The 24,382-nt window shown below is 40.8% G+C and overlaps 1 protein-coding gene across 1 annotated transcript in view; it reads left to right on the top strand.

Annotated features, from left to right (window-relative positions):
* Window positions 1–24,382, top strand: part of COG3 (component of oligomeric golgi complex 3) — a 127,378-nt gene that overhangs the window by 52,093 nt on the left and 50,903 nt on the right. The window contains 2 exon segments of the mRNA XM_068267753.1: window positions 2,255–2,379; window positions 10,927–11,016. Of these exon segments, the coding sequence (XP_068123854.1) occupies window positions 2,255–2,379; window positions 10,927–11,016 (215 nt within the window).

Raw genomic sequence — 24,382 nt, 5'->3', positions numbered from 1 at the left:
AATATAGGTAGCCTCCCCCCACCACCAGAGAGCTGGGCAGTGACTCACCACAAAGTATGGCTCCCCCTTGCTTGCGCCTCCCTGTGCTGCCCTGCGGAATAGTTCAAACCTCAGGTCAGTGGTAACCTGGCTGCAGTGAAGAGAGCCAGGCAAACGGTGCACAGTGACGGCAGGGCAGTACAGCAAGAAGCGAGCGAGAGGTAGTCGAACTATGTGGAGGTAGGACGGGATCAGGACAAGCGGCAATTAAGTAGCAGGCAAACTTGGACCGTACCACCTGACCAACAGCAAAGTACAACCGGTGGTCCACATACCACAGGTTGAAAAGCCCTGCTCTAGAGGCAGTGGTCATTCGGGAAGACGACAATCCTAAACACACAAACAATGGTTAAAGATCAATAAAGGGTGGATGTTCTGGAATGGCCAGGTCAAAGTCCTGACCTTAATCCTATTGAAATGTTAAGGAAAGATCTAAAGTGAGGGGTTATCTGGAAAAAAAAAAAAAATCAACATCAAGCTGGAGCTGTTCTGTATGTAGCAATTAGCTGAATGTCCTCTCCTTCAAGTCAATTTGCAGGAGTGAGAAACGGTCATCATAACACTCGTAGCTGCAGTTATTGCTGCACACTGGTGACTTTTAATTACATTTTTTATATTTTCTTGTGTGACAAATGTGAGTCCTTCAGGCACATCAACATGTTCAAATGTTACTTGTTTATGTTAAATGAGGCTTCTGCAGCTGAAAGTTCAGTCTTGAATGTATGATATGACCAGAAGCAGATGTTTACAGGAAGTATTCTGCTTTAGAATGTTTGTTTTCTGTTCTGCTGTACAAACATTAAGGGCCCTTTTCCACCAGCGCGTTTGCGCTGGCTGAATCGCAAAAACGCAAACCGCTAGCGATTTTACAATCGCTACGGTTTGCTTTTTAACATAGGAATCGCGGTAGGTCATTTCCACTACCGCGATTCGTTTTTGTCGGGAACGCGAACGCGCGGCGGAGCGATATTTGCCGCGATTTTGCTATGCAGTGCATAGCATAGCAAAATCGCGGCTGCGAATGTCGGGGAATCGCCGCTAATTGCAATTCAGCAATCGCTAGCGTTCAGCGTGAACGCTAGCGATTGCTAGTGGAAAAGGGCCCTAAGTGAGAAGGCACAGACTGAATCTCTCTGGGAAGATTCTGCACGACAGATTCCTTGCTGTTGGCTGCAAAGTGACCAGTCTCTGCATTTTTTAAACAGGTTTATTAGACCTCCGTTAATAAAAAATCTTTTTCACAGACAGAAACCTCAAACTGTCAACACGGGCACAGGAAACATTTGTGCACGGTGTGGGGATTTACACACATTGACTTTGTTGCAAACAAAGGTGTGCTCAGAATACATTTCCAAAATGTCAATATAATGAAAATAAAATTGTAAATATACAAGAATTGTCTTGACATTAAACACCATTTTATTTAATCAATAAAAGAAACATTTTATTTTAAACACACAATATTTTCTGGTTATTTTTTTCACAGAATCTCTTTTAATTAAGAATTTATAATATCTTTTAACAGGGTTTTCAATCCCTTTGTTGTAGTAGTATCACACTCCTCACCTATGAATTGTAAGGACTGGGGATGGGGGCTTCATGTTAATGTTGCTAAACAGTTACCAGCATTCTGCAGTCACGTGATAAGCAGTGCAGGGAGAGAAGAGATTAACCTGTCTAATGCAAGTGATATTATATGAAACGTATACCTTCTATTGCAGGTAATAGCCAAGAGACGTTATGTTCTGGAAGACCATCCTAATTACCTTTGTTAATTAGTAATCTCTTCCAAATGTAAAGCCCAATCTACACGATATGATTCTTTGTACGATTCGATTACGATTCTATTTACGATCCGATTAAATCCGACATGTCCGGGATTCGATTCAATTTGATTTGCCATTGTTTTGCAATGGCAAATCATATTGAATTGATTCGAATCCTGATCGGACATGTTGGATTTAATCAGATTGTAAATAGAATCGTAATCGAATCGTACAAATAATCGTATCGTGTAGATTGGGCTTAGGTTTCTTATTGATTAAGGGATATTCTGTTTGTGAACAATAGAGAGAGGAATGTTTGTATTACATTTTTATCCTAGTCCACTAGTCTTATTACTCCCCTTTTGCACTTCTTGGTGTGCTGTAAACTTCCCATGTTTAAAAATCCATGATTAATACACATGGTAGTGAAAATATCATTTTTGTTTTAGGCTCATCAGAATCCCTAGGCTTAAGAGCTCAGAATACGATTTCACCTGCGGACCTGCATGGCATGTGGTACCCTACTGTCAGGAGAACCCTAGTGTGCCTGTCCAAGTTGTACCGATGCATTGATGTAAGTTGAAAGGCGTTTAAAGAGGAACTCCAGTGAAAATAATGTAGTAAAAAAAGTGCTTCATTTTTTACCATAATTATGTATAAATGATTTAGTCAGTGTTTGCTCATTGTAAAATCTTTCCTCTCCCAGATTCACATTCTGACATGTATTACATGGTGACATTGTTACTGTGGGCAGGTTATTTAGCTATCTCTAGCTGCTCTGTCTGTTACAGACAGCTAATAACAGCTATTTCCTGTCTCTGTACATTGTGGCAGTTTGCCAGCAGTACCGCGGTATTCAGAGCCTCTTGTGGGAGGGGTTTCAGCACAAAATCAGTCACACAGCGCCCCCTGATGGTCTGTTTGTGAAAATCATTGTCTTTCTCATGTAAAATGGGGTATCAGCTACTGATTGGGAAAAAGTTCAATTCTTGGTTGGAGTTTCTCTTTAACTCCTTTTTAGTTGTTCTATCTGATTTTATATGTTGTACTAACTCTTCAGAAATCTATCACAGTGAGGTGTTATTTTTCTTATATATATTTATTGCAGTATTTTAGGTGTTTCTGGCCACTCACTTGTTAAAACTATGTGCACACACACTCTTTTCTTCACCCAAGACAATAGTTTTTGTCTCAGTGAAAATCTAGCTGATGTAGAAGTGTCCACCAACATTGTTGCAGTCCTTATTGTTGGACCAATAACAACCAACTGTTATTTTATTATTGTGGTTCCCTAACCAAAGAGCAAAACGAGTTACTGTTCACAGCTTAGTAATGCTACAAGATAAGATCCTTGGTCCAGCTTATGGATACAGAAATACAAAACCACTATTTTGAGACCATGTGGTTGAAAGTGAACAATATCTTAGTTTCACAAAGGACACATAATTGTCCTGTTACTTGGTAGAAGAAAGCGGCTGGGCACTTCCAATTAAAATGCCAATTTATTGAATACCTTTAAAAATCAATCCAGTAGTACAAAACACAGCAGCAAAGGAGAGCGAGTAAAGCATGTATGGAGCTGTTTCACACTCACTTCATTTGAGTGAGTGCGAAACAGCTGTCGACCTCCATACATGCTTTACTCTCTCTCCTATACTGCTGTGTTTTGTACTACTGGATTGATTTTTTTTTTTTTTTTAACAATTCTTTTTATTGATTTTCAAAAAGAAAATGTTTACAAAACATAACACATTTCTGCCAATCACACACGCAGGTGTGTGATAGGTAAGTCCTTACATGATATCTGGATAAAACACACACACACACACACACACACACACACACACACACACACACACACACACACACACACACACACACACACACACACACACACACACACACACACACACACACACACACACACACACACACACACACACACACACACACACACACGTAAAACAAAGCAAGTATAAATGGTGTTATATCATAGTGTAAAACTACAGATAATTAGGTTTACAAGTTCGTTGCATATTCAATAAAGATGAATATTTTTAGGTACAGAATACTATAAATCTCCTATGGAAATTTAAATAGCACCTATGGCAGTGGTTCCCAACCTTTTTCAGGCAGTGACACATTACACCAAACATTAAAATATCCGTGACACGTCACATCACGCAACCATTCAGATGTGACATGTCACAGAATATGCTGCAGGAATAATATTATTATTAACCTATTTTGGTTCCTGGCCGTAGAAACTACGTCCAGGAACCATGCGCGCTACCGCGGCCGATTGCGCATGCGCGCTCCCGGCCCGCGGTTCGTTAGCCAGGCAATCAGTGAATCGGGCTATGGTGCCCGATCACTGATTCCTCTCCCCCGCTGAAAAAGCGACAGCTTCTCTCGGAACGTACCCCATGCGTCGCTCTAAGCGTGTGTTACGCTTAGAGTGACATCATGTAAACAAACTCATGGCCGCCATCTTGTGGCCAAAAAGTAAAACTACAACTAAAGGTAAAAAAAAAAAAAAATTCAAACACACATTTATATTATAAATCACTTGTTTACATCCCACCCTCCCAAAACTACCCAAATAAAATGTTTAATATAAAAAAAAAAAAAAAAAACTTTTTAAATATCAATGTAAAGATGAAATACTTCTATATTTTTTTTTTTATTTTAAACTTGTAAATAGTGATAGATGCAAAACGGAAAAAAAAATGCACCTTTATTTCCAAATAAAATATTGTCGCCATACATTGTGATAGGGACATAATTTTAACGGTGTAATAACCGGGACATATGGGCAAATACAATACGTGAGTTTTAATTATGGAGGCATGTATTATTTTAAAACTATAATGGCTGAAAACTGAGAAATAATGAATTTTTTCCGTTTTTTTCTTCTTCCTGTTAAAATACATTTACAGTAAAGTGGCTCTTAGCAAAATGTACCCCCCAAAGAAAGCCTAATTGGTGGCGGAAAAAACAAGCTATATATCCGTTCATTGTGATAAGTAGTGATAAAGTTATAGGCTAATGAATGGGAGATGAACATTTCTCAAGTGAAAACGACGGAACGCGAATGGGTTAATATGGAATAATATGCTGCTGCTGGCCCAATAAAGTATCTGGAGGCACAGTATGCTGGCCCAAAAAAGTAGCTGGAGGGACAGTATGGTGGCCCAAAAAAGTAGCTGGAGGGACAGCATGCTGGCCCAATAATGTGGGTGAGAGAGAGTAAAAGGCAGTGTGTCAATGAGAGAGTGTGACAAGGTGTGTGTGTGTGTGTGTGTGTGTGTGTGTGTGTGTGTGTGTGTGTGTGTGTGTGTGTCAAGCAATGTGTGCGTGTGAAAGAGAGAGTGACAAGCAGTGTGTGTTTGTGTGTGTGTGCGCACACACACACACACACACACACACACACACACGTCAAGCAGTGTGTGTGAAAGAAAGTGACCAGCAGCGTGTTATAAGCAGGAGTTCGACAGGGCAGACCACCAGTGTGAACCCCCTGCAGTAAACCGCTTGCTCGGGTGGGGGGGGGGGGGGGGGAGTAGTAGGTCCCTGTAGCTGTAATACACATGTGGTAATGATGGTCATTACCATTCCTGCTTTCACTTCTCCTCCGCTCTGCAGCTGCAGGGACCGCGAGACGGCACAGACACCAGACACAGCCCAAGCTACTTCTCTCTTCAGCTGACATCCAAGGAATGCTCTTCTGCCTCGTAGTCCTGCCCAATCCACCCTTACAGTTCTTTTGAATATACGCGCCACGCAGCCTGAGCCTAATGAAGCCGCCAATGACATGCTGAAATGAGGTCATGGGGGTGGGGCAGAGTCACAGACGGAGGAAGCCAGTGGGCACAACACAAATTGATTGGATGCTGGGTGAGGATGACTGCATCTGCAAAATATCATTGCCGTCCTGCATGACCTGCCTCCACCCTCTGCTCCTAGTTAGTGCAAGGCTACAAGAAAATGGCCGTCGATGTCCGCAAATGCGGACGGCGGCGACCATTTGCTTGTAGCCCTGCTCTAATAGAGGAGGAGGAGGGCGATCTTAGCAGCGGGGGGAACGATCGGCAATCAGAAAGCGGCGACACATAGGCGGTGCTGCTGCAACACATAAATGTGTCGCGGCACACCGGTTGGGAACCACTGACCTATGGGATACTAAGTATACTAACCGTTTTATTTAGATTTGATCCACTCATTCCAAATCTTCCCAAACTTTGCACTACACCCTCTAGCTATGTAAGCAGCCTTGTACAAGTGAACTGAGCTATTGATTAGTTTTTTCCAATATTGTAGTCCAGGTGGTTCAGTATTTTTTCCATTGCAGAATAGCTTTCCGGTAGTAAAATAAGAGTATTCCTATCGGGGCTCTTTGATGTCTGGTCCTGGCCAACCCCACGGTGAGAACAAGTACACACCAGGTAGGATGCAGAGAGATATTAATTTTGGTTATTTTTGTAATTGGGTCAAAAACTTGCTGCCACATTGGAAGCAGTTTGGGGCAGTGACAAAAAATATGATCAAAATTACCCTGGGGGGAATTACACCTCCAGCAAACATTGGTTTTAGAAGGATCCATCTTTGACAACCTAACTGGTGTGAAATAGGCTTTATGCATAATCTTAAATTGGATTAATTCATCACGCGTTGCAATAAAATACGCAAATGGCTTAATCCACATATCCTCCCATTCCGGATTGATTTTTAAAGGTATTCAATAAATTGGTGTTTTAATTGGAAGTGCCCAGCTGCTTTCTTTTACCAAGTATCTGCTGATGACCTTGTTTTGGGCTTAGAGCACTCCAATGAAGCTACACTAGCTAACCCTGTGCACTTATCTCTCTCTATTTTGTTACATAATAGGCCTGTCTTGGGCAGTCCTTACTTGTTAACAACAGTTTTCACAATTTGACATGACATGATTTAGCATAAAAGATGTATATTTTGGTGGTACATGGCACCAGGTAGACGCCTGCGCGGGTCTAATTTTTCAGACCTGCAGCCCCACTACCCACACCTTACTCGCAACCCGCTTTCTAGTACCCTCAGACCCGCTACCTGCACCCGACCCGATTAAAATTAAAACTGGAACCTGACCTGCATTTCAGGTAACCTGTGGGTACCTGACCTGATGCCCTGTGTGGGTCTAATTTTTCAGACCCGCAGCCCCACTACCTGCACCCGAATCGCAACCAGCTTTCTGGTGAATCTGGCACCTGCACCTGACCCGCAACCTGATTTAAAATCAAAACGGGTACCCAAACCCGACTGTCATTTCGGGTACGCGGGGGTACCTGACCCGATGCAGGCCTCTGGTACCTGGGTTGATAAACTATATGCACTCATATCATTCTGTATTGCTTGCAAACTGTGGCTAATAAAGATTGATTTTTTTTTTTGTTTATTCGTTGGTAAAGCTCAGGACAAAATTGTTAGCAAGTGATGGTTTAATCAAACCATAATGTAACTATTTTATGTCCAGTTGGTCCTGTGATTCAAACCATTGACAGCCAAATGACACGTAGCTAGTCTAGTTTAGGGAACCCAGCAGATAGCCTCACAGGAAAATTCTGCTAATGTGATTGGGTGGGACAGCACCCTCTCAAACTGCTAGGTTTCAGATAGGTTGTAGTAAACTACACTTACATTATTCAGCCAATCACAGTGCTTCATGCTGTATTGTGTGCTGTGATTGGAGAACTGTTCCCTATGCGGTTTCTTGCTGTTGCTGGGTCCCCTAAACTAGACTAGCACCAATGACACCGCACAATTAGCATAAACAGACATGTGATTGCCCACTTTTCTCTTCTGCCTGGGCAGTTGTCAGACCTTTAGCATGTGGATTGTTTAGTACACTGCACATTAACAGCTCACAGATGTGTATATTATACAGTTCTTCTCACCTGTAATAAAACTCTGACTGAGGGCCAGAATGTAGTAAATTATGCAGGTTACCTACTTTTATGTTAATTATCCTTGATTCAGCATCTGAGACACTTCCTAAAGCTATATATTGCTGTTTATTGATATGTAGCCCCGCCCTCCTAGTGATGCCATACCTAGGCTGTTTAACTATGTGGAATTCTAACAGCACTAAAGGTGTTGCCACCTGTGATAAGTTTCTGAATGCAAATTAAGGCTCATACACACATCAGACTATGGTCTTTGGAAAATGAAAGATCACAGACCAATCTTACCACCCTTCATGTAGTATGAGAGCCATACTCTACACAGTCTTTTCTATGGAACTGAACTCCACATCAGAAAAAAATCTTTGCAAGATGCTGCACACACAGATGCTGTACAGACACAAAAGATCAGTATGTGCAAAAGATCTGTTCCTGCCAAAAATCCATTCCTGCAAATTGCAATGATAGTCTATGAGCTCTGCAGATCATCATACACACATGATTTAACTGACATTCATCTGCAGATCAAGCAATCATCTGCAGATCTGAAAATCCATCCTGGTGGATCTGATCTGCAGATGAATGTCAGTTAAATCATGTGTGTATGGTAATCTGCAGATCTCATAGACTATCATTGCAATTTGCCGGAACGGATCTTTGGCAGGAACAGATCTTTTGCAGCTACTGATCTTTTGTGTCTGTACAGCATCTGTGTGTGCAGCATCTTGCAAAGATTTTTTTCTGATGTGGAGTTCAGCTCCACAGAAAAGACTGTGTAGAGTATGGCTCTCATACTACATGAAGGGTGGTAAGATTGGTCTGTGATCTTTCATTTTCAAAAGACTATGGTCTGATGTGTGTATGGGGCCTTAGGGTGAGGAAAGATATTTACAATAGGCAAACATTGACCAAATACTTAAAGGAACACTATCAAGCCAAGTGTTCTAAAATGATAGTGTACAAATAATGCCTAAGTAGCTATGTAAACATTTCCTACTTTTCATGTTAAATATTATAGGCAAAAACTTTAATTCATTGTGTGTAGGATTTGGCTCTATTGGGACAAATCATTCTCAAAAGGGGTGTCTTCTTCAATATACAGCCAGTGTTTTTTGCGTATCAGACTACAGAGTATTTTTCGGCTAAAAGCAAAAAAAAAAAAAAAAAGTATGAAAAGCTGTGGTGTCACAGACTTACAAATGTTTACAAGTTACATTTCCTCTGCTCTCTTCAGACACTTCAGTCAGAGGACACAGGATTTTTTTCTCACACACACAGGATTAACAGGTGCACTCTGAGGGAATTCCCCCTCCCCTCATGGCTCACTCTGCTGTCAGATTAGAGCACACTGCCGCCAGTTCAGAGTGAAAGGTGTCACAGTGTCACAGACTTACAAATGTTTACAAGTTACATTTCCTCTGCTCTCTTCAGACACTTCAGTCAGAGGACACAGGATTTTTTTCTCACACACACAGGATTAACAGGTGCACTCTGAGGGAATTCCCCCTCCCCTCATGGCTCACTCTGCTGTCAGATTAGAGCACACTGCCGCCAGTTCAGAGTGAAAGGAATTTGTTACAGTAAACAAGAGATAAGCAAATGAAATGTATACATCATTATTTACCAGCACTTCAGGAACTCTCTCAATCCCAGGTTAAAAAAAATGTTAATCAATAGTGCTCCTTTAATAAAGTAATATTGTAAAAAAAATAAGTAATTTTATGCATCACGCTATTTTCAGAACAGTTCCTCTTTAAGTTGCAATTGTGCTCCAGTTAATCATATTTTGCATAAAATCCACAAAGCTTTCCACAGAAAAAACATACATGCTGGGGGCCAGAGGAGCAGCACCTCATAGTTAAGTAATAGTGCTCCCCACAACCTCCGGACCCCCAATGGCTCACACCATTACCAACATCCCTTATGGGGTGTTTTTTTTTTTTTTTTTTTTTTTTTTTTTAATAACCTGTTTTGTAAGTCCTCTACTCAGGTTAGGCAAGGATTGCCCATAGTGCAGTTCAGTGCATTGTAATTATTTTTCATATTTCAGCAATACATTCTCACTGATGTAAGTGCACACTTCTGTGGTCACGTTTCAAGTGCTGGTGGATGATGAGACCTGCTTGTTTGCCTGTACCATGTTGTTGCCACAGGTCAGAGATCTCTGGAGCATACAAAATCTCAGTACATCTCTGTAGAGTATCACACAGTGTGCTGGATCCAATTCACTTTTTCTCCCAGGGGATAATTTTCATCTTTTGTTTAAAATAACTTTTCAGCTCTCTGTAATTGGAAAAAGTACCAATAAGTAAGTGACAGTACTACTGAAATTATTCTGAATGTTTTTGTGCTTGCTGGTGTCTTAAAATGCATTTTATTGATAAGATGTGAAATATCACCTAGGAGAAAAAGTGAATAGGATCCGGTTGAATGTCCATTTGTGAGCTACAAGGGCTGCAGGCTTTGTGTATTATGGCCTCCTCCCCCATCCAGCGTCCTTGGTACACATATTTTCATTTCATTTTAAACACTTTATAATTCACACAGGTTATCAAACTGGCATGTCATATTGTATACGTTTATCTGAAATAATAGTATGTAATTTGGTTTTGTCCAGTGCCCATTTTTTAAAGTTAAACAAGTAAAAATGACTTGTGGTTAGAAAAAAATAACATGCATGCATTCTATTAAAACAGCATTTTGTATTCTTAAAGAGAATCTGTACTCTAATATTCTTACAATAAAAAGCATACCATTCTATTCATTATTTTCTCCTGTGCCCCTCTGTGCTGTTTCTGCCACTCTCTGCTGCAATCCTGGCTTGTAATTAACAGTTTTAGGCAGTGTTTACAAACAAACTAACCAGCTTCTAATAGGCTCAGCTAAGCATAGTGTGTGAGTCATTCATAGTATGCAGGGGGCCTGCAGAGGGTGTGTATCGCTTCTACCAATCACAAGCAGCCCTGCACATTCCACACAATCAAGCTTTAGCCCGACAAACAGGACAGAGGAAAGATGCATTGATTTATTACAGAGACAGTGCAGTTAGGAAAGACTGCAGTAAGCCAGAGCAGATTAGAACATGCATAGGAACTTATAGGATAGAAGAACTAAGGCTGAAAAATTTGTTACAGAGTCTCTTTAATGTATTTTCATTCACTGTTGTATTTCATGTGTCTTTACTCTAGAGGGCAGTGTTCCAAGGATTATCTCAGGAGGCTCTCTCGGCTTGCATTCAGTCTTTGTTGGGTGCTTCAGATGCCATTACGAAAAATAAGGTCAGAAGAATAGCTTTATCTTTTGCATTCATTCTCTGCAGCAGGATTTGGGTAAAGATGTTGGCACAAAAGCCCTAGCAGCACAGTAGCGCTTGGAGACGTCCTGGTTTCCTCTTAGTTGCTAGAGCTGTATGATTTTGTTCTTTGTCTGCCTTTTACTTTTTCATTCTCACTGTCTGACATTTTTACTAATTATTTCAATTATGAATTTCCTCTTCACAATGTATTTCAGACACTCCAGCACATTTCACTTTCTACTGTATACACCTGGGTCATGTCCGCTTTAGTCCAGTCATTCTTTTTGGATAACCGTTTAAAAACCTAATGTTGGACACTTCCTAACCAGACATTACTTGTTAGCATTTGCATGACACCTATGTTACCCTCTAGTTTTTGGTTGTTTATGGTCCTCAGAAATTTTGTACCACTGCGTAGTATAGCCTTAAGTGACGTTTCCTTTTAGTTAAAGGGAAGGTCCAAGCAAAATAAAAAAAAATGAGTTTCACTTACCTGGGGCTTCTACCAGCCCCATGCAGCCATCCTGTGCCCTCGTAGTCACTCACTGCTGCTCCAGTCCCTCGCTGGCAATATATAGGTTCTCCTTTACTGCTTCAATAAACTAAAATGCTCTCATAAGAACGTATAAAACTCTTTGTATAAACCACCACAAACTTGGGCTCCACCCACCACGTTGCCATCTGAAAGTGGGGTGAATCTCATTTCATCTATGATCTAAAGCATTAAACACAGCGTAAAACTGGTAGTAAAAAAAATATAAAAAATGTTGGAAAAGTTAATACTCCTTCCTGTACTTCACTCCTAAGCTATATAATAAGAGTCTCCCGGAGATCTGGTAGATACATTTCAGGTTTGGAAACCCAGGTACCAGTTAGAAAAGGAGACAAAAAGAGCACCAAAAGTGTAGTATTCCTGGGAAATGTAAGTGAAATAACTACTCACAAATGTGGGTTGCTATAGGCAACCACAGTTTCGGGCTTATAGAGAAGGACCATCTTCACTCGGTTATTATGACTTGGTTGTGTCCGTGTGGGTGGCGCTCCAGAAAAAACAAAGGACCGATGCATGTAGTCGAGGAGGTTACCCTTGGGACAGGGGATCAGACAATACAAGATGGAGGAGACGCCCCAATTGTGAAACAATATGTAGTGAGTGAAGGTAAGTAATACTCACTCACCCTCTCCCCTAAATTTAGATCTCCGCTGCAGCCTAGACTGGAGGCCTGGAATCCAGGCGGACAGTGGCTGCAGGGGGAGGGGCCTGTCCTGGTGGAGATGCTGCCATGGAGTGGATTCAGGTCGACTGTTCAGGCTGGCAGATAGGCGTGATGATTAAAGAGCTATGCTGTGTTGCTGTTGGCAGTATAAGGGTTGTGGTGGCAGGTGCCACGTGACCGATTTTCTGTTACTATCCTGGACTTCTTACTAAATATGTAGTGTACTTGAGCCAGGATTCGAACCCTGGTGCCCTATGTCAGAGATAGTGTCTTTAACCAGTACACTATCCAGTTAGAGCGTGGACAAAGACAAAACTGGTTTACACTTGTTTAGGAAATCATTTATGTACTGACCAATAATATCAGGCATGCCATGCTAAAGCATTTGCTGGGTAACAATGGTGATTTATAATTTTTGGGGCAGAGCTTGAGGCTCCTTGCACACTTGCATGCTGTGTCCCACCGCATTACTCTTGCCCGCCACAAGGTGGAGACTTGCACACTTTACGCAATGTAACACTGCGCTGGAAGTATCCATATCACTGCAATGCCGACAGTCTGCGGCCCGTTACTGCATAATAGGCGCCTACCACACGGATTAATGCGCTGTATTACCACTGCTTTTAAAGTCTTACTAATAAAGAGCTTTTCTACTTTGGATGTGCCAGCCTCCATCATCGTTTCTGCACTTGGATGGGATTCTTGGGTGCGAGGATCCATAAAGGCTTGGGCACCCATCTCCCTATCTACGAGTGCCACTCTTTTTACCAGTGTATCAGTACCACACGGATTATGCAGTAATGCAAGTCAATGGGCGACGCAGGCAGCGTGCATGACGGGAGCACAGTGCTACTCTCTGAGCATGCACTGAATGATGGGAATCCCAGTGATGTACTACCTGCCCAGCAGGGAATACGTCACTAGCCGATGATGCATTTGACCCTATTTTCACACTGTAAAAACACTAAAAAGTGGTTGTAAACAATAAATGAAATTTGGTAGTTATATACAATTTATTCAGATTAAATACAATTTAACACTCTATCAAAATTCTTGGTAACATTAATCTAAATTTTCCAATGAGTCAGTCCAATCTGGAAAAATAAAAAAACAAACGGTATATCGCATTTCTCAGTTGCCTTAAATAAAAATAATTTTTCTGTACAATCGTTTTCATCTAATTGTGGAAACATTGTATAGAAAAATTGCAATTTGTGTGGCTGCCTTTCGAGGAACTTCAGCCTAAACAAACATACTGTCATGAAATTACATTAGGTATGTTAATTAACATTGGTAATACAGTATAATCTCTTACCCACCCTGTTTTAAAAGAACAGGCAAATGTTTGATTTCATGAGGGCAGCCATCTTTTTGGTTGAAAGGAGGTGACTGAGCATGAGACACAGTTCCAACTGTCCTGTGTCCTGATCACCCCTTCCAGTTGTTAGGCAACGAGAACAACATAGGAAATCCCATCATGCTGTGCACAGCATCAGGGGAAAAATGCCCGAGCCATTTTCCTTGATGGGGTGGAGCTTAGCTTTTGTGCAGCTAAAAATGAGGCTTACGTACGAAAAACAAAGTTCTGATGCTGTGAAACTGTTAAAGAAACACTAAGCCTTTTCAGTGCTGCCGAGTAGATTTTTGTCTGGAGGTTCACTTAAAGTCAGCTAATAGAATCCTGGCATAGCACCCTGGCAAATTGAGATACTACAGGATGTAGTGTAGACTGTGAGTTTGCAAAGGCAGGGCTCTCTTGTGTCTTTTAAGATGCTTGTACTGTACAGTGGTTTGCAAAAGTGTTCGTCCCCCTTGAAGTTTTCCACATTTTGTGATATTACTGCCACAAACATGAATCCATTTTATTGGAATTCCACGTGAAAGACCAATACAAAGTGGTGTTCACATCAGAAGTGGAACGAAAATCATACACGATTCCAAACATTTAAAAAAAACAAACTGCAAAGTGGGGTGTGCGTAATTATTCAGCCCCCTGAGTCAATACTTTGTAGAACCACCTTTTGCTGCAATTACAGCTGCCAGTCTTTTAGGGTATGTCTCTACCAGCTTTGCACATCTAGAGACTGAAATCCTTGCCCATTCTTCTTTGCAAAACAGCTCCAGCTCAGTCAGATTAGATGGACAGCATTTGTGAACAGCAGTTTTCAGATCTTGCCACAGATTCTCAATTGGATTTAAATCTGGACTTTGACTGAGCCATTCTAACACATGGATATGTTTTGTTTTAAACCATTCCATTGTTGCCCTGGCTTTGTTTAGGGCTGTTGTCCTGCTGGAAGGTGAACTTCTGCCCCAGTCTCAAGTCTTTTGCAGACTCCAAGAAGTGGTCTTCCAAGATTGCCCTGTATTTGGCTCCATCCATCTTCCCATCAACTCTGACTAGCTTCCCTATCCCTGCTGAAGAGATGCACCCCCACAGCATGATGCTGCCACCACCATATTTGACAGTGGGGATGGTGTGTTCAGAGTGATGTGCAGTGTTAGTTTTCCGCCACACATAGCGTTTTGTATTTTGGCCAAAAAGTTCCATTTTGGTCTCCAGAGCACCTTCTTCCACATGTTTGCTGTGTCCCCCACATGGCTTGTGGCAAACTGCAAACGGCACTTCTTATACTTTTCTGTTAACAATGGATTTCTTCTTGCCACTCTTCCATAAAGGCCAACTTTGTGCAGTGCAAAACTAATAGTTGTCCTATGGACAGATTCCCCCACCTGAGCTGTAGATCTCTGCAGCTTGTCCAGAGTCACCATGGGCCTCTTAACTGCATTTCTGATCAGCGCTCTCCTTGTTCGGCCTGTGAGTTTAGGTGGACGGCCTTGTCTTGGTAGGTTTACAGTTGTTTTATATATGTAGAAAGGACCATATAGAATAAGCAGATTCACAACGTCTAGCGGTGCAAAAAGTACAAAAATTCTTTGACACGAATACAAGGTTTTTCCATAAAAAAATCTCTGTAAGGTTCTCCTTATTTCAATAAAGACATCCAAAAAACCAGGGATAGAGTGCTTAATTAGCAATATATGCTTAATACATTTAATTTAGGCAACGACCCGCTCGTTTCAGGCACACAAGCGCCCCACTGTACAAAGCACAATCTATAAACCCTATGGACAAAACATGGTAGGAGCATCAAAGGAATAATGGACAAACCATCTGAACTAACTAGATGGGAAAATTGGACAATCCTAATGGTCGCCAACCATTCTGCCAGACTGCTACAATGGGAGAGCATGTCGTTGCCCAAATCAAATGTATTAATCATATATTGCTAATTAAGCACTCCATCCCTGTTTTTTGGATGTCTTTATTGAAATAAGGAGCACCTTACAGAGATTTTTTTATGGAAATACCTTGTATTCGTGTCAAAGAATTTTTGTACTTTTTGCACCGCTAGACGTTGTGAATCTGCTTATTCTATATGGTCCTTTCTACATATATAAAGTGTCTACTATAGGTGAAGTGGATCACCTTAGAAAGTATCTAAAGGTTTTTCCCTATGAAAGAGTAAACTCGCGAATATATTCTTACCATAGGTTTACAGTTGTGCCATACTCCTTCCATTTTTGAATGATCGCTTGAACAGTGCTCCGTGGGTTGTTCAAGGCTTTGTAAATCTTTTTGTAGCCTAAGCCTGCTTTAAATTTCTCAATAACTTTTATCACTGTCCTGTCTGGTGTGTTCTTTGGACTTCATGTTGCTCCCAATATTCTCTTAGACAACCTCTGAGGCCATCACAGAGCAGCTGTATTTGTACTGACATTAGATTACACACAGGTGCACTCTATTTAGTCATTAGCACTCATCAGGTAATGTCTATGGGCAACTGACTGCACTCAGACCAAAGGGGGCTGAATAATTACGCACACCCCTCTTTGCAGTTATTTATTTAAAAAAAATGTTTGGAATCATGTATGATTTTCATTCCACTTCTCATGTGTGCACCACTTTGTATTGGTCTTTCACGTGGAATTCCACTAAAATTGGTTTGTGGCTCCTCTTCCAACCCTTGATCTCCTCCACTCCGCTAGGATGATGAAGAGAGCCACCATGATCTCCCGAGACCCCTCCCACCCAGGCAGTCGCTACTTCGAGCTCCTCCCGTTGGGCCGCAGCTACAGGTCCTTAACACCCAAAACCACCAGGCGGGACAACTCCTTCTTCCCCCAAGCGGTTCGGCTGCTTAACTCCAACCCTCCCCCGACAAGGCCCGTCCACTAGCTTGCCCTGGCGGGGTCGGGCAGCTAGCTCTCACCCGTTTGCCTGCCTGGTCCCCACTGCCCGGGCCACTGTCGCTGTCTTTATCACCACTGTAGCATCACTGCCCATCCACTATCAGTAGCAGCTCTATTGGACTTACTGTTGCCTCGGGACTATTTCACCTGAAAGCCATATCTATATCACTACTGCATTTCTGTACTTGTATCATTGTTAACTGTGTGTTTGCGCAACTGTCCTCTGTCCTCATACTATGTCTATGCCATGTGTACTACAACCAATTCCGAGTATAGCTCTGCTGTACTTGGCGAAATAAAGTGATTCTGATTCTAATATGACAAAATGTGGAAAAATTCAAGGGGGCCGAATACTTTTGCAAACCACTGTATGTTGTTAATTTCTGGTCTACCACAGTGTTTCTAAACATTTTATAGGTATGTACCCCTTTTAATACCCCTTTTAAAACCCTGTACTCACCAAGTACCCCCTAGCATATTAAAGGGAACCTGTACTGAGTAAAATTATTTAAAATCAACACATGAGGTAACTTTAAATGAACATTACATAGTTACCTTGCCATCAGTTCCTCTCAGAAGCTCTCCATTTTCTTCTGACAATGATCCCTTCCAGTTCTGACAACATTTTGTCAGAACTGAAATATATAGTTGCTGTCAGTTACAGCTGAGAGGAGAACTGATGTGTCCATGTTTCCCTATGGCTCAAGTGGGCGATGTTACAGTTTAACTGTGTGCTGACCAGAAAGCTGTTATGGTGTAATGGCCATTTTCAAAATGGAGGACGGAGAATTACATTGATCACAGTGGACAAACAGGACGCAGGAGAGGAAAAAGAGATTGAGGAGTAGACTACACTGGAGGTAAGTATGACTTGTGTATGTTTATTTTGACTTTTAATTTCCTGTTCAGGTTTTTTTTAAACATAATCACAAGTACCTCTTGACAAATATATATTTAATCGTAGTACATGATAATTGGTTCTAAACTATTTCCAAACATTTACTATTGCTTTTAATTAACTAAAAGACTAATAAAACGTTGTTTAACCACTTCACCCTAACTGGACGAAAATTTTCGTCCAGTTAGGCTGCGCGCGCTCCCACGGCTTTTCTGAGATCAAAAGTTCCCCGTCTTCATACTTCTTCCTGGGAGTGAGATCGATCGCTCCCAGGACTTTTTCACTGTGGCCAGCTTGTGGCCAAATAGCAAACTACACCAAACACCACTTTCTATTGAATAAATACATTTCTAAACATTTAAAATCCCCTGTTTACCTCCCACACCAAAAAATACCCACATACAAGTTTTAATAAAAAATAAAATAAAAAATTTCAATAATAAAAAAAAACAACCCATAAATAGTTACCTAAGGGTCTGAACTTTTTAAATATTCATGTCAAAGGAGTATATCAATATGATTTATTAAATTATGGACTTCTAAATAGTGATGGACGCGAATTGAAAAAAATACACCTTTATTTCCAAATTAAATATCGGCGCCATACATTGTGATAGGGACATAATTTAAATGGTGTAATAAGCGGGACAAATTGGTAAATAAAGTACATAGGTTTTAATGATGGTAGCATGTATTAATTTCAAACTATAATGGCCAAAAGCTGAGCATTAATGATTTTTTTTCCATTTCTTTCTTAATATTCCTGTTAAAATGGATTTAGAATAAATTAATTCTCAGCAAAATGTATCACCCACAGAAAGCCTAATTAATGGCGGAAAAAACAAGATGTAGATCAATTCATTGTGATGAGTAGTGTTAAAGTTATTGGCAAATGAATGGGAGGTGAAAGTTGCTCAGATGTAAAAAAAAATCTCAACCCTGTAGGCTAAAGTGGTTAGATAAGATTTATAATTTTCTAAAATTCTAAATTTGTTTTTCTTGGTTAAGTATATCAAGCCCGAGTACCCCCTGGAACCATCAGAAGTACTGCCTGGGGTTACACGTACCACATGTTGAGAACCTAGGGTCTACCAGTTCTGTATTAAATACCAATGTACCATGTAGTTTTATGTATACTAGTGGCTTCAATTCACAAACTGACGTTCGGTAAAAAAAAGTTTTGCAGATTACTGCATTCGGTGTTTTAGATTTTTTGGGGGCAATTCATAAAGCTTTTCACAGGTGCAGTAGAAGTTCAGTAATTTACCGAAAAAGACCTTTGCAGTAATAGTTATATGCTATTTCCCTCTGACGGCATTACAATAGTAAAAGGCATTCCCAGAATCCTTTTAGATGTACATGTTATGTTTGCTCTACTCCTTCTGAACTGTCTATTAGCCTTTATTAACATTTTATTTAATAGACTGTGTTTAGATGAACTCTCTAAACATTAAACATGCCATGCTTAGATAATTTCCCCACTTGCTCCTCGGCACCTTTAAACAGGAACCTAAAAGGTTAAACATCTAAAGGGATGCAGAGGAATTCTCTTGTGTGCTGTTTTCTTCTGCCTGGGTGGGTAAAGAGACTTGACCCTCCTGAGAACATGTCACAGGGTATCAGAAGGTGTATCAGGAGAGAGAGGCTGTTCCTGTTGGCTCTTTGCTGCTGTCACTCATGGGATACCCATTTTGAGGGCACGCGGAAGCTGTTTTTTGACACAAAAGAGCTGCCAGTAATTACCAAACTTGTTACTGGGCCTTGCCGCAAGTTTTAATCTTTATGAATTGACATTTTACTGACACGTCTTGAGGTATTTACCACACAAGTCAGTAATTTACCTCACTGGTCTGTGATTTCAGCTTGCCATGCGGTAACAGCATTGAACTGCCATTTTCCTAAATGCTCGGTAAAATCACCTGTTTTGCATTTCCAAATGCGATACTGCTTTGTGCATTGAAGCCAGTCTCTGTATTTTTCTATACTATTGTCTGTACAGCGCCATGGATGATAATGGTGCTATATAAATTATCAGTAATAATATTGACACAGCCCCATCTGCAACTCTGTTACACGTACATGCCAACTGAAGGCTTTTACGATGGCTGAGAAGTAGGCCTGTATGAGTCAAGTGAGTTTTTTTTATGACCAGTGATATCGGAGCAAGTAGTCTTTGGCCGTTCTAGCATGTGGTTTTTGTTTTGGCATACTAGTACTTTGGAAATGAGAATAGAGGAGAGCATCTAAAAATAATTAAATGTCTGAGGCTAACCATGCACTTTCTAACATTTTCTCTCAAGATTTATCACATTTGTAATAATTCCACCCGGTTTGGTGCTTTTATGCTCATTTCTGGCATGGAGGGCGGCCGTCTCTGGCACGGAGAAGGATGATATAGAAGAATAAATACCTGCCATCCTCCTCTGCCCTCTCGCTCCTTGGCCTTAGATGAATAAACACGATTTGAGAATTTGTTCTGCCTGAGGAAGATGTCTGAATCTGTTAGCTGCGGATTGTCAGATAGAAGGGATTACTTTTAGCTGCGAGGTCTCTGAGCTGTGAGACTAAGCTAAGTGCATCAATGTGAAGCCCTGCTCCCTCACACTCATCAAATGCAATCACTGGCCGGTAATTCATCATTCACCTGTCTTTCACACAGCATAGGCTGTAATGCACTCATTTGATAAACAATTACTTGCCAAGTTTCAGGTACGTACAGTGCACAGGTGTATGTGTAGCATGCTTGGCACAATATGCCTTCAGTGTAATCTAGGTCATATTAATGAGTAGCAGCAGAATTGGTAGCATTAGGTAAAATCTGTTACATTTTAATAAGCACTTTTAAAGATAGGAAAACCATAATAAACTTTTTTCATAGTAAAAATAAGTAAAATTACAAAGAAGTGTAGAAATACTACTATGCATCACATAGAAACTTTAAAGTGCAATTTCCACGTAACAATATTGTATAAACCTCACCCATTTATGTATACTACGAATGATCTTACAGTAATTTGTACTCTAGCCTACACTATCCAGTGGCTGGGTAGTGTACTGGTTAAGGGCTCTTCAGGAGACCAGTAATCTTGGCTCTTAGGTTCAGTAAGCCACCTATTCAGTAAGTAGACCTTGGGCAAGTCTCCACTAGTGGATGCAGCTCTGCTGCTTTTAGTTCACCAGGAGTAAAGCACAATATAAAAGTTATGTGCCTTGTCTTATTTTGTCTTGAATACTTATATTAAAGGTTGCTGCACCATTGTGACATGCTTTTAACTGCCTCTAGTATAGGTCACTATGGTGTGTATGCAATAAAGTGCGTTAAGCAGAATCATGCGCGTAAAGTCTTACCCTCATGTTGAGTAGAGCAGAATGCAATACATTACATGTAAAGCATTACATTCTACTTATTGTGTGTAAGACTTTACACATGTTTTGTCTGCTTAACTCTGTTTAGTACATACTCCCTTGTATTCGGTTCAGCAATTTGGGCACAGCACCTTTTGGTCATAATAAATGGCTGCAGTGTTTAAAGTGGAACTGAAGTAAGAGGTATACGGAGGCTGCCATATTTATTTCCTTTTAATCAATACCAGTTGCCTGGCAGACCTGTTGGTCTATTTTTCTGTAGTAGTATCTGAATAACACCAGAAACAAGCATGCAGCTAGTCTTGTCAGATCTGACTTTAAAGTCTGAAACACCTGATCTGCTGCATGCTTGTTCAGGGGCTATGGCTAATAGTATTAGAGGTAGAGGATCAGCAGGGCTGCCAGGCAACTGGTATTGATTAAAAGGAAATAAATATGGCAGCCTCCGTATACCTCTTACTTCAGTTCCCCTTTAAGGTGCTTCTCATTTGGGTAAAGTCAAAATGTAATTATTTTTTCAAATACACAAATGTATTATAACAATTTAATGTAAGGGTTAATGATCATTTAACTATTTCCTGCTATATGGACGTTTTTATAGTCATCCTACTTGTGCACCTTTAGTTCAAATAGAAATCCAAAGATAAAGTGGGAACACCATCTAGTATTCTAGAGTGCTTGATAACCTGGTATAGGAGAAACCACCAAGTTCAATGCAGTTGCAAAAGTTATCAGCACACCAGTTGCACTCTTTTACTGTGCCAGTATCCACAGAAAGTCCAACAATTGTTTTGAGGCCTAACAGGGTCACCTTTTATCAAGGTGTGGTACCACATGCCTTGATAAAGGGGGACCCTTTGAGGCCTTCTAGACAATTGTTGGACTTTCTGTGGATACTGGCACAATAAAGAAAGTGCTGTAAACTGCAACTGGTGTGCTGATAACTTTTGCGACTTTAGTGCAAATAGAACTTATATCCAAGTCTGTGTACTTGTGCATTTGTTCCATTTAGCCCATGGCATCAAGGGGTTAATGTGGACCTGAACTCAGAACTTCCTCTCTGCTCTAAAAGATAAGCAACAGAATAATAACCTTTAAAGAAAAACATTTTTGTTACAGCTGATACAAATCCTGCAATAAATCTGCAGTGTGTCTACTTCCTGCTTTCATGGAAGCAGACCTAAGCTTAGCTTCCTGTTTTTTTTTCAAATTGGCTGCTCTGCTGTGGCAGAGGAGATTCCTGAGCTGACACAGCTGAGATATCATAGTACAGTTGTAATTAGTCACAGATGAGGGGGAATTAGGCGAAACTCTCTAAATACATATAGGGTGCATTTCTCTAATTTTCCTTTGTCCTGTGCAAGAGTTCAGGTCCACTTCAAAGGGCTGAGGTTGGAGTTAGGTCTAAGTGCTAGGTTCAATGTTATTGAATAGGAAGATACATAGTTAAAGTGAGGCATAGGGTTAATGCCTAGAAAACACAAGTCTGAATGTCCTGGCCACAATTAACAAGGAAAGGGGCGAAATGCTGGGCTGCATAAAAGGATACTGGGGCTACAGGAAGGGGAGTGAATAATGGTTGCTCTTGGGGGGCCTGAAGGAGTTATTGGCTGCACTTGGGGGGCTGGAGGGGTTAATGGCTACAATACTGTATGCAGTGCAGTCATTAACCTCTCCTGGTCCGCACATGCAGCCAGTAACTTTGCTAAATAGACTTATACTTGAGTCAGTAAAAAATTCAAGCTTAAAGCGGAATGAAACCCAGCATTTCTTCTTTGCTCTAAAAAATTATTTACAGTATATTATATACAACCAGCATTTTTTTTTACTAGAACAGCATTCAAAGGGTTACACACAGGATTTGAAAGTTCAATGCAGAGAAATCTGGACGCATCCGAAGTGTAGATAATGTTACCTTGTGTTTAATTGCATCAAGTGAGGAATGTGACACATTCTCTGACTGTGAGGAAGCTCCTGGACACAGACACTGAAAGCATTTCTGCCTTCAATACATAATGAATAAAACCAGTTATGAATAAAATGCAAAGTCAGCTATCAAAGCAAAAAACTGTATTTTTGGGAACTTGTAATTTCTAAATGAATAATACTTTTGCACAAATGCAAATATAACCACATGGCATAAAAAAGTAGGAAAACATGTTTTTATTGAATATTACGTCAGGGTTTATACTGCTTTAAGAGGGTTGAATATTGGGGTCGACTTAAAAACAAGGTCGACTTGTATTCGAGGATATACGGTAGTTATGTGTTAACTATTGGAATGTCCAATTTTATCAGATAAACATTTGTCATAATATGCAGGATAATCCAGCAGCAAAATGAAAATTGCCCTAATCAAGCTGTATAGAAGCATATGGCAGCAAATATCATGTCCTGAAAACTACTGTGCCCAGATGCTAGGTGCTCATATTCCAGCACTTAATCTCATGGTTGACTGAGTAGAAATATGGCTCTTGAGCATGGTACCTACTTCCCGTTTGCTTATTTAGCCTCTCTGAAACTAGTGTCTTTTTTTTTCTGCAGCCCCATTCATGGAGTGGCTAGACTTTCATTGCTGACTCAGCAGAGTGTATTGAGTTCATTCAGGTGATGTGCACCAGTGAATTCCCTTCCCAAACTGGTATTTTAAAGCAGGAAATTAAATTGGGGAACTTGTAAAACTGCCTATTTATAAAGGTTGCAATCTGCTAATCACCAAAAATATGGTTATATCTGCAGAAATAATTACACTTTTTTTTCCCCGTTAAAGTGCTCCATGAATGCTGATCACACCCGTTCCTGGTTTCATCGCCTCTGTGCCATCACTTCGGCATTGATGCATTCATAAACGTGTGATTAGCACTCTAAAAGTTGTTCGACTCTGTGGGAATGAGTAAAGGTCTGGGTGGTTTGTTTGGTTTGGTTTTTTTGCCATTTTTAAAGAGTGTCAATTTGCAGTCTCAGTTGAAATCTGTGAAACCAAGTTTTATTTTGGCTGTTGTCTTCTTCCAGTCTGAGTCTCTGTTCAAGTGTGGGGAGCTTTGGATCTGCACTTTAGGATAATTATGAATTTGGTAGGTGATCAAAGCAGTGGCCATTCTCCATGGAAAAGCCTATTGTCCATCTCTAAATGTGTCAGTCTGAAGATAAAGAACGTATAATCTACAGTCAGATAACCACTTCTTTATTCTTAAAGGGTAACTGAAGCCACAAAAAAGCTAGATACTTACCTCAGTAGAGGGAAGCTTCTGGATAGTCCCTGATCTTTCTATGCTGCTCCGTTCCTGCTCTGGAACCCTTCCTGTAATAAAATGTTGAATATTGCTCATGGCCATGTTCCCCTTCTTGTATGAGGGAAGCTGCACTGTGCAGGTGCAAAGTACTGGCTGCGCAGTAGCACAGAGCCAATTATGCATGGCTTTTCCTTCTGTGCTACTGCACAGGTGCAGATTCTACTGCTTCTGCCCCTCCTACACGGAGGGGAACATGGCCACAAGCAAGAAGAGAGTCTAGGCTGGCAGTGGAGGGGTTGTGGAGGATTGGGGAAGCTTCTGTAGCATCTACAGGATTCCCTCTACAGTATCAAACTTTTTCAAATAACTCTCCAGGACAGG

The sequence above is a fragment of the Hyperolius riggenbachi genome, chromosome 2, assembly GCF_040937935.1.
Source record: "Hyperolius riggenbachi isolate aHypRig1 chromosome 2, aHypRig1.pri, whole genome shotgun sequence".
NCBI lineage: Eukaryota > Metazoa > Chordata > Amphibia > Anura > Hyperoliidae > Hyperolius > Hyperolius riggenbachi.
This window is presented reverse-complemented; position numbering and strand designations above follow the sequence as displayed.